A 12,326-nucleotide genomic window follows, 5' to 3' on the forward strand; every position below is an offset into this window, starting at 1 on the left:
CTAACCTAATCCTAAACCAGGATAAAAGGTGCAATTTAATACAAATTCAGCTGAACAACATAGACAGAGACCCCTTTATTAATTCACTTGGTGTTGAGAAGTTAGACTTTGTGGAAGACTTTAATGAAATCATTTGGAAAGCTAAAAGCGATGCTCAGTGCAGCTGGTGTTATTCAGTTCTAACCCTAACCAATTGTCCAGTAATCTTTGAGTGATTAGAACACACTTTATAGTACTCTGTATTACTCATGTGTTTCTTATGGGCCATATAAATCTGGGCCACATAGGAGCCTAGGAATGACCCTGTTTAGGATATCTCATAGTTTCTTCGACTAGAGGCAGTGCGTCTTATTTTTATGAACTCCAGTTTGGGCAAAATGACACACATAAGGTTTGTAAAATATAGTTAGCACTGCTTTTAACTCTAGGTTATGAAGCCATGGCTTTTGAGGAATGAATCCCAGATTGTGATGCCAAAGGGTTTATTTCAAGTCCGTTTTATTTATATAGTTCCACTGCACATTGTTTCAAAGCAGCTTTATCCAAAATTATAAATTTCTTTCTCTAAAGCTTGTTTACAGTCTGTGTTTTGTCTTCATGTCAGAGGAAAAAGTGGTGAAATGTTTATGTATTTACAAAATGTTTTAATAATTTCATAATTAGACTGTTAGACAGGGTTCACAAATGCACTGATGAACAGAGTATGAATGATTTAAAATTTAAAAAGCTATAAAATGTGACAAACAGTTTCTTAGTGTAGTGTGGACCCTTTTAAAAATATTTTTTAGTATGATGTTTAAAATGTATTTTACAATTTAATAGCAGTCGGTTTACTTAACTATGGCTCTTATTTTTACAGAAAGAAATACGTTAAAGTCACCCATTAAAACATTAACAACAGCAATCATGTTAAAGTTGCTCTTTATGATCAAAAGCAGGCTGAAGAAAAAAAAAGGTAAGGGGATGAGGAAGACAGGTAATAGGGAAAACATTGTGCGCACATCTTACAGTTTGTCCATATCAGTTTCTGTGGCACGTGAAGATGAATATTCTCCTCCCTCTGGAGAGACACACTGCTCTTGCCTTGATTTGCCTTTAGTTTTTCCCCCACCTTCAGTGACAGGCCTGTTTGTTTATATCCTCCTCTTTTCCTTTCATGTGAACCCTTAGATCTAAAACTTTAGAAAAGACACTTGTCTTCCACTGCACTCACACATATGGGCAAAGCCACTAGATTGTCTTTATTTTTTAAACCTTTGAGGTGTAATTCATCCTGCGGTAATTATATTTCCTTCTCAAGTACATCAGAGAAATTGTCAAGGCATTCTTAACCGATCCTGCAGAGAGACTACAGAAAATTGTCAAGCGTGGCTACAAATCAGCCACTGCTTGAAGGCAGAACTATGATAAAAGAATAGATAGAGAGCATTCATATATCAGTCAGTCTATCCATCACAGGTCTAAAAACATTGGACAGGAGTGATGTGGAAGGCAGTTGTTTACAGGGAAGTGGAGGACATATTCCCCCGCCGTCTTGTTTGAAGATGGCTGTAATCCGCCGTAAACCACTCTCGTGCACAAATCCTCTAACACTAGATTAGAGCACACGACCAAAGGCATCTGTGGACTTACTTCAAAGTTAAAGTTACTGTGGGAAAGAGTTTGCAAATTCACAGCATGCAAGGAGCCTGCGAATCTTTTAGAAATCAGACATTGTTTTAGCGATACAAATAGTGTGAATAGTGAATAATTGGACAGATATAGTGAAATTAATGCTATCCCATGTAGTGTCAAAAATTGTAGATGAGCACTTTGGACATTGTAAACTGCATCTGAAACTATTGAAAACAGCAGTTTGCTATTATATACATGATGTTGCTGAATATCTCTATCTATCTATCTATCTATCTATCTATCTATCTATCTATCTATCTATCTATCTATCTATCTATCTATCTATCTATCTATCTATCTATCTATCTATCCATCCATCTAGTGTGTGTGTGTGTGTGTGTGTGTATATATATATATATATATATATATATATATATATATATATATATACTGTATACACATATTAATTAAGAGACAAATGGAATATTTTTAGCATTTCTACGGCCACATATTAATGGACAAATGAAATATCTTTAAAAAAAATCAGTCACAACATAAGGCTATTTAAAAGGATTTAGTGAAAGCAAATAGAGTTAAAACCTTAAAAGAAATGTGAACATCTATTATTTTATTATTTATTTTATTTGTATTAAATTATTATTATTATTATTATTATTATTATTATTAAAGATCCATGGACATTTATATGCTTGCTACCATAATATATAAATTTTTAAGTAAGTCTGCAGGAATAGTAAGCCTTTTTTTAATCAGTGTCTTATTACAAGTTAAAACGTCTTCCATACAAATGTAATCCCCATAAATATTTCATTTTCTTGTGTGTTCAGAGTTTCGAGGATGTAGTAAAGCCTATTTTTCCTGCAGCCACATGGTGGAGTGCAGTATTTGGCAGTGAAGGCTAATCTAGCTGCTGAACTACTTTTAGCGTGGTTATTAGTCCTGCCGTTACTTTCTTTAGCTAAACATTTAGACTGCACCCCAGTGCTGCAGAGCCTTTGAAATCAGACGTCACACTTTATCTTGAGCTGAATTTGTTTGATCATCTGTTTGCATTCAAATACTGGTGCAGTGACAGTGCTCTGGTTCAGGGTGACATGCATGCTCTTTTAGATCCGTAATAAAACGTGATGGTGCCTCTTGTGGATAAATGAATATACTTCAAAGCAGAGAACAAAAAAGGTTTCCAGTTTATCCTTCTCACTCATCTGCCCCTCATATATCTGATCAGAATTACATTCGTAGTGAGTTGTGCCATGTACTCAGCAGTTACTTACAGTGCATACATCTGAACTCTCAGATGACACGAGATTATAGCATGTAATCAAGCAACCTGAGAATACCAGTGGATTGACTTCAGATAAACTTCATTTATGATGTTGCAAAATTCTCTTGTAGATATTTTGGATTGTTTGTGTATCCTTTTTCATTTGTTTTGATGATCTTTTGATGAACCCTCATTTTTTTTTTTGATGATGAACCGTTTAGTTTTGGATTTGGATGTTTGAAAATGCTTTGCCCGTGATGCATATTTACTGTCCCTAATCTTTAGTAGAGGTCTGCTGGTCACGATATACCCGCCAGCATGATGTGAAATCAAGTGCACTTTCATGTTTGTAAATCTTAAATCTACTTTAAGTCTGTTTTTGTCTCAAGGAACTGCTCATAGAGTGAGATTAAACCCACAGCTAAGAGCTAAAACATATTCAGGCATTGTGAAGTTTTTTCCTCACCATCTGCTTGTGCAGGTCTTTATGAATAAAAGATGTGTAATAAAACAGTTCTATAGTGGTATATACAGTAGTGCTGCATTGCAGACAACAGCTCTCCAAAAAATGCCATTTGTTTTAAATAAGTTCATTGCTTCCTATGTAAAATGAAAGTTATGTACAGTACCAACTTTTGTACCTAACAATTTCAATTTCATTCTACTTCATTACACAGTGTGTAGTAACTGATTACATTACTGATTACGTGCATTACTTTTTATTAAGTTATTATTCATATAATAACAATACATTATTTTTAATTTACTGATTATTTGATACAAAGAAAACTGAGAGGCCACACAGCATTTGACTACTGGCTTTGCAAAGATCACAATTTTAAGTTTTTATTTTAATTTGACATTTTTATAATTTAATTACGTATTTTCTCATCACTCGCGACCCCCCTACAGTTCCTTCATGAATCCCAGATTTGGAAACCTTGACGTAATGTAATGTTTAATGCACTTTGTGTTGTTAATAACAATGAATGCAATATATTTTCTTTCTATTTTATATCAATATGGTACGAGATCATATCATATATTTAAATCAATGTGAAAAACAAGTAGTGAAATATTTACACTTTTTTTTGGTGCTTGCCCAATAAGTATTTTAGTCTGCAAAACATTAACCCTCAGCAAAAGCATGTTCACTGATATGTAACTGTTTGCTGATTAACATGAACAAGGTGAATTAAATAAAATGTCAACTTCTTTTCAAATAAAAAATGAATAAGAGAAACTATGGATGTGAATGTTGACTACCCTTTTTTAGAAACGGATTTATATTCAGAAAGGCTATTGTGAGACTGTTGGCTTATTCATCTATGGGGTAGATGAGGTGAAACCATCCCTGACTTTCACTCTCTAAGTGAAAATTCACTCAGATCCCTTGTCTGAGAGTTAAACCATTGTAAGCACGTACCCCTTAATCAGTCGTCTAATCCCGGAGCTTTACCTCACGTCACATACCTCTGTGTCCTTCCCCCTGTGAGTTAAAGCTGTCCTCATACTGACTTATGACCAGCCTTAGCCTTTCTGAAACTGACATCATTGATGAAACTGATTCCAGATTCCAGTCAAATAAGTAGCTCTAATGAGCAGAGTTCACAGGTCATTTCATTTATCACTCTTGTCCTCAGGCATATGGCACTGCTTTCTGGCTTTACCTGCTGAAAACTCTGTTTGAAAGCTCTACCAGTGACCTTTTAACTCTAAAGGCTCGTTCACGTGACTTGTACATTGAACAACATCAGTGCATTGAACAATGTCTGACATGAATGAAGTTTGTCATTATTATTGCATTTTCATTTCGTGGCACAAGTGGTGCATAAATTACAATTTGGTTTTGCCAAATTGAAGTATTTTTGCATTGTCTGTTTGTCCAGTGAGGTAGACAGTTCATGGTAAGATGTGATAATATTTTGGTCAACGCTGTTTAAGCCTGCACTGACTCACATTTGACACGCAGTTGACATGCATGTGTACGCATGCATACACTAGCACTTATATTTTGTGGATAATCTGGAATAGGTGGGATTTAAACGAGGGATGATCTGGGGTAAAGCACAGATTTGGACTGAACATTCCCACAGATACCGGCTACTGACTAAAGAGAGAGGACTGTGTCACATGGACTTGGTGACATCATCATGAACATCTTTGTGCCTATGGGTTATTTCAGGGCTGTTTAAAAATTGTAAATATTGCATGAAACATTAATTGACTAATTAATCAGATCATTCTTTTGAACTCAATCTATATGCCATTGAATTCATGAATGATTCTTGTGAGTATGCTTGGGATAGTATTGTGATGTCCAATGGTAGGAAAATCGCATTTGTTATAAGTTAATATGCTAAATTGACAATCTTATTTTTCCTAATTATAGTGATTTCTGTCTCCAGTGGTCATCCTGTGATCCAGATGATTTGCATTAAACCAGAGAATATACATGTGGCTTATAAAAATAGTTGTTACTTGTGTATACTGTGGTAAATAACATATTTACATGCTATGACATACTTACTTTTTATATATGCCATATTGATAAAGTATGCACGCTACTTTGAGCCTGCAATCAGTTTTGCACTCATTGGTTCTCTGACATCTCTATGACCTTGTTTGATGGATTAGCCTCATTGGAGGATGAGGGGTACAGCATGTATGCATTGATTTCTGTCACATTATATTTTATTACTCAGAAACGCTTGAACATCTGATTCAGGATCAGCAGTTTCTCTCCGTAGTTGGGTGTTTCTTCAACTATTGGCATTTTTGACCCTGTTGACAAGCATTCAGTGGGTGAAATGTCATTTATACAGTTTTGGGATAATTTGATGGACTCCTGTGTCCAGTTAAGGTTAATGTCATAGCTATCATTTCATGTATCTTAAATACAAATCTTAAATCTTCTTTGTTATTTCACTCTTTAAAACTGTAAAATCTGTACATTTGAAATCTAGCAAAAAGAATTTAAAGATTCCAATGCTGTCTCAATGTGAAACTTTTGTCTTGTGTTTTAGGTGTGCGTACCAAACAAGAGGAAAATTTACGTGTGTTTCTGTTGGTATGTGGACTCAGACGAGTTAAGGATCCTCTGTATCTTCTAGAAGTTTTTGCAGGTATTACTGTTCCATAAGATTACAGTTCATCCTCAGTCATTGTGCAACTAGAAGCTGTGACAGTTAGTCTTAAAATATTAACATAATTAGGAATACATAATTAGAATATTTATGTGTGTTAAATGAACTTTGATCCTTTCTCTTACAGAATGGCACAATCAGAACCCCCTAGTGGCCCTCATCATCATTGGTCCAAAGGTCGGTCGGTCGGTCTGTCTGTCTGTCTGTTTGTCTGTCTGTCTGTCTGTCTATCTATCTCTCTATCTATCTACCTACCTACCTACCTACCATCCCTCCCTCCCTCCCTCCCTCCCTCCCTCCATCCATCCATCCATCCATCCTCCCTCCTTTCCTATTATTACTTAGTCCTAGTTTTTAGAAAATATGATTTCAGCTTATTGCATTCACTGTTGGTTACAGTGTTTACTTCCGTTTTATTGATGTTTTTATCTATTTCTTTTCTATTTTATTTTTATTTATTTTTTGTGAATGATAACTATAACAGGATTATAGAGTCTAAAAGTTGCTATCTAAAATATAAATCTGCTTTACGGATTTATTTTTTATGAAGTTCATATTTTTCATATTTGCAATGTTCAGTTGTGTATAATGCTACTCTGCTTTGAAAACATGTAATTACATAAATAGTCAAGTTAGCTTTATTTATATGCCATTTTGTACAGTAAAAATTGTTTCAAAGCAGCTTTACAGCGTTAAATGGGTAAATAGTGTGTCAATAATGCAAACAAAATTCTATTCTGCTGTAAAGCAGCTCTAAAAAGAGGACAAAAGTTAACAGTCAGTATTTTATAAAGTCAGTTAAATTTTTCAGTTCATCATTAATTCAATGATGTCATCATCCAGCTTAGTTCAGTTCTCTTACAATAGTATCCTAAAACAAAGTTAAGTCAGTAGAATTATTTTTTTAGTTTTGTGTCCCGCTGAAACAATGTAGGATATTCCCTAGATAATCTATTCCTCGAAAGAAAGTAGTAGAAAGAAAGCCCTGGTCTTATTATTCTATTTAACACCCATTCCTGTTGCCGTCCACACAAGTAAAGCCGTGAAACTGTTCTACATGTGTTGTATATCCTCTCATGTCTAGTTAACATCTCCAAAAGCCCATAACACATCCTAACATCCTTTTCAAAGAAACTGTGTGAGTGTTGGCGCATGTGGGCAGCATGTTTCTGTAGATTCCAAAGTAGCGCTAATTGGATGTAGCAAAGATAATAACATTAGCATGCATTAAACTGGACTTATCAGAGGCATTTAGAGGCTCACTCAAGCTAGAGCAGTGGAATCATGCAGAGGATTGGGGCTGCGGGGGACTAGCGTAAGCTGTGGGCTGTTCGTAGACCTGCAGTGCTATATGATGCTAGGGGAGGCTTGTTAGCTGCTAAGAGCTAATGGCTAGCCTGTGGCAGGCCATCTGCCACTTCAGATTATGTGCCAAGCCTAGGTGCTGCCATTCTGCCAGCCCCATAGAGAGGTCACCCTCCCTCTCTGGGCAGAATCTACTCTCAGACATGGTCAAATATTTTTAGAAATAAAGAGATTTAAAAGACTGAAAAAAAGTGAGGAGGAAACAAACAAGCCCATGAAAAAAAAAGTTTCTGTCCCTAGGTGTGTCTGGGGAAAAGGCTGAAGAGAAACAGGAACTGAACGAGTCAACACAAGACCTCAAGCTCATATTGCTTCCTTTTTTCAACCATGAAAGTGTTACTGTTGACTGCACATGTTCTGCTTCATTTGGGATCAAGCGCCAATGGTGTTTTCGTTCCATCAATTTTTTTTTTACTATTTTCTGAGTGAGTGTCAATTGCAGCCCATGGAAACCATATGGTAAAAGTTTTGAAATTTGGCACACTGATTAGTCTGGGTGTAATGGTGTGTTTAAGTCGTTGTGTTGTATTGACAAGTTAGGAAGTCGTAATTATGATGAGTCAGGTGGGTTCAAATCACTTTGGTTCGAAGCAAGATGGCCATTTATAAAGTTGGCATGACATGAAAATTAACCCTGTTTGCATGTTTTCAGGTCTTATTATGAACAATTCATCCGTGCATATGTCTCTTTTTTTTTTTAAAGGGGTCATCAGATGCCCATTTTCCACAAGTTGATATGATTCTTTATGGTATTAATGAAAAGTCTATCACATACTTTTCTTAAAATTTCTCAGTGGTAACGTAAAACAACACCCTTTTTACCTTGTCAAAAACAGCTCTGTTCACAGCGACCCATTTCAGTGCATGTCCCTTTAAATGCTAATGAGCTCTGCTCACTCCGCCCCTCTCTTCCGTGGGGTGACAAGCAGTTCTCTAGAATGTTAACTTTGGCCGCATTTGTCGCAGAACTTGCTTACTAGCACATTATTAGCGATTTATAAAAGCGATTTGCAAAGATTCATAAAAAAACTTGAAGCTGTATCATGAATTATTCGACAACATAGACACATTTAGGTAGATCGGGGGGTGCATTCCCTTCAAAAACAAAAGTAATCCTCTGCGTCTTCAGTGGAGTAAATGATGACTGCTACGTTCATTATTATATCCAACAACAAAACCCCTCAATCGCTTAGGAGACATTCTTGTCTACACCTGCTCTGGCGTTGAAACAATGGCGGACTGATGACAGCTCACTCAGGAGGGGTCTGTGGTAAAACGCCAATGACAGTCAACAATTGTGGGGGGGATCTGGGCCTGTGTGACGTCACTCTGCAGAGAATCTGTGAAGAGGCTTGATTTGAGAAAGGGGTTATTATTTACGGGGATAAAAAAAAACTGTTGGATTTTTATCATTACAGGGTGGTTGTGTATACACACTGCCAAGAAACATTTCAGTTCAAACATGTAAAAGTGAATTTTGCATCCAATGACCCCTTTAACCTCATAATTTTCAATCAGAATGTCATACCTGGACTTTCTGGTGAAAACTGAACTCTTTCACACTTCTCTGTGACATGCTGGACTTTTCCAATCATTTTGGCCACTTAAACTCCACCCCTATTTTACATTTGATTGAAAGTTCACATTTGTTTTTAAACTCAAAATCTAAACAACAATTGTGTACTTCACATTACTTCACATAGAAAAGATCTGTTGCTGCTTCCTGGTTCATTGGGACTTTCACTCTACTTCTGTCATGACAACTCTTGGATGGAAAAGCATGGTAATGTTCATGACAGTGCTAATGTATTTAGTCTTGGTAGAATAGATCTGCACAGCAGAGCATGTACAGAGACTTGCTACTGCCATTACATCCACAACATGCTGCTGTGAGCATGTAAGAAATACTGCTGCTGCACATATAACATGAATTAACCCCCATATAGCATACATAAAATCACCCCATAGCAGATCTATACAGGTGGAGCTGGGGAAGGTGGAGGGTTCTGAAGGATGCTGCAACTGCAAAAGCAAACACTAGCCAAGTATTTGAATGTTGATCAGCGAGCTCATTGGCTGCTGATACAAAAAGGACCAGTTAACTGCACCATGTGATGATGTCATTATGTCAGATTGAGTTTGACCTATTGGACTGCACCATGTAGACTTTCATGCAAAAACTTTGGATTTCTACATTATGATGAAATATGTGCATCAGGTGTGTTTCAGCTTGATTTTATTAAATTCATGAAGGTGTTTTAAACTGAATTATTTTGTGGTTCTCTCATAATTGTAGAATAATATCATATTTTGTTCATTCAGTCTAGCTAATTTTATTATAAACAAACGTACTTTCAAAACAGATACTGCATTCATTGCTTTTGCCATGCTTTTTCAGCAACAATGACCCAGAAACGGTCTCTAAAAATCAAGAGTTTCCCAATCATAGTTATCACCTTCTGGTGGCTTTCATGTGCGTTCAACTCTTAAATACAGTTTATCTGTATTAGTCCTGTGACCACCTTTAAGACCTGTCAGTCAAACTGTAGCACCACAAACTGCTTAAATTTAGTTTGTTTCTTTTTTAAATTCTTGTGTCTAGATACAGTATGTTGTTTATTTTTTTTCTCTGCCATCTTGTCTCATGAAAACCAGATTTGTTACCATCTTTGATTTCAACACAAATAGTTTTTTTCACTGATTTTGTCCAGTTTTTATAGTTGGGTCTAGATGATTGTCAGACCAAGCCACACCAAAGTTAGCAAATTAATTTTCAAGTCTCAGCATTTTGGAAAGTAATAATGCGGGGAAGATGATGGTGCTAATGGCAAACAGGAAACGAGGCTAAATCTTGGAAATACTTGAGTTTCTTGGAAACTAAACCCGTTAGAAATCATTGACGTTTATATGACAAACATTCATACTAGAATGTACTTTTTAACGGTTTCAAAGTTTCCTCCTCAGACAGTATGCGATTTTAGATGCACCTCTTACAGTTTTAGATGCAAACTCTCTGAAGTGTTTTTTTTTTTCAGTTATTATAGTAGTAGTTATTATTTATAAATGAGTCTTTGCTATATCTTTCTATAACAAATACCCAAGTTTGTTTTTAAGAAACTTTTTCTTACATTCTTTTTTTATTTCCTCTAAATATTTCCTTTTTCCACTCAGTGGAAACATACAACATGTAAAATTCTTGTCTGTAATTCTCAAAACAGCCACATTTTTTTTCATAATATGAGCACCAAAATATAAACCAATTCCCCACACCATTAGCTTCCATCCTTTCTTTATGCATTTCCCACCCAATCCAACATAGCACCTGACAACAGATCCTGTCGACTAACTCAGTGGCTTCACTGTTCCTTCATTTCCTCCTGAACTTCGGTACCTTGAGGGTTTCAATGTGTCCTATTTCCGCATTCACCTCTCCTCAAGCCCCAGCGATTTCACCACAGCGACACGATGCTTCCTTCTGCCACAAACTGACTTTTGTTTTGTGATGTTTCTTTGAGATTCACACATCAGGTGGAGACACATTTTGCTTTTTCTTGTCTAGTTGCGTCTCCAGTGATTTTCAAAGGCTTTCTTGTTTGAGTGTGGTTGGCTCCAGGCAAACCGATGACACTGGCAGTTGCTTGCATGTTCTTGTAAGCTGTGGTGTGTTTTTGTTTGATAAGAATATCTGGAGAATGGTAAGACTCATTGTTTCTTTGGGGAGGGGCGGGCTCATGTTGATGACATCAAATGAATCCCCGATGTCTTGAGTTTCTTTTCTGCCTCCTTTTGGTTTGATTTGAAATTTTTTTTAAAAGCTGAATATATATGCTGAAATTTGCCCCTTTAATTATTTGTTTATAGGTGCTTCTGATTAATGACAAATAATACTTTAAATTGGTCTCTATTGGTGATCAAACTTTAGTGAGCTTCTCATTGTGATTCTCATGTGTGATTCAAGATGTTGTTATCACTTGTTGTTATTGTTGTTATAACTTGTTATCATATTTAAGTGTTAGATAAGCAATATTGACAGCATTTTTAACTTCTAATTTATCACTTTTGCATTTTTTATACAAGAACACTGAAAACATAATATGCATTATGATAATTATTTATTATCATTACTGTGTAAAAGGTATGCATACTGAATCTGTAAAAGCTATTAGTCAGTCATTAGTATTTGTTTTTGTTTTCAATGACATTATTTCTCATACTGCCATTTTTTCTTTCCATCTGTTTTTCCCTCCTTCCACTGAGTGGAAACACAACACATATAATTATTTTCTGAAATTCTCCAAACAGCCACAAATTTTGTGACTTGTTTTCTGTAATGTAAAACTATACACATCTGTTGACCTTTTTTCAATTTTTTCAATTTTTAAAAAAAAAAAAGTAAAATCTAATACAAAGATCATTTATATGGCTTTATTCTTTGCTAAATTTCTCTTGGATATATTTCTTAACCTTATATACTGTGCTCTTTTGGGTTGTGATTGAACCGCATGTCCTGTGGGAAGGACTGATCACACAATATGTTCTTAGCCAGCAGCTTTAGTTTAAGCAGTAATCTCAAATTTCGCTATCACTGTTAGATTCAAATGTGCATCAAATATCACATTTCACTTAGAAAAAAAGAAAAAAAGAATAGGCAGATAGTGGAATCAAAACAAACAGGATTTGTAGAAAGACTCTGCTATGCTCACACATTCATATCATCTTTGACCCAGATTGCATGTGCTGTGGTTGCTGCAGCCGCCCCGGCCAGCTAATACACGCAAAGCCCTCATCGTAATGAATCAGACTGAGCAACAACCCTACCCTGACCCTAATCTCTGGAAATCTATGGGATTTTCAAATGCGTTTTTCCCTCAGGACAACTGGCCATGTAGGAAATTATGATCAGTATAAAATGTTGT

At 35.9% G+C, this 12,326-nt stretch overlaps 1 protein-coding gene across 5 annotated transcripts in view; it reads left to right on the plus strand.

Moving 5' to 3' along the window:
* glt1d1 (glycosyltransferase 1 domain containing 1) overlaps window positions 1–12,326 on the plus strand; it is a 30,434-nt gene that overhangs the window by 10,608 nt on the left and 7,500 nt on the right. For all 5 annotated transcript variants that reach the window (XM_042730049.1, XM_042730045.1, XM_042730048.1 and 2 more), the window contains 2 exons: window positions 5,926–6,024; window positions 6,173–6,222. In XM_042730049.1, coding sequence (XP_042585983.1) covers window positions 5,926–6,024; window positions 6,173–6,222 — 149 coding nt within the window. The remainder of the gene's footprint in view (window positions 1–5,925; window positions 6,025–6,172; window positions 6,223–12,326) is intronic.

This window comes from Cyprinus carpio, chromosome B8 (genome assembly GCF_018340385.1).
Source record: "Cyprinus carpio isolate SPL01 chromosome B8, ASM1834038v1, whole genome shotgun sequence".
In the NCBI taxonomy this organism is placed as follows: Eukaryota; Metazoa; Chordata; class Actinopteri; order Cypriniformes; family Cyprinidae; genus Cyprinus; species Cyprinus carpio.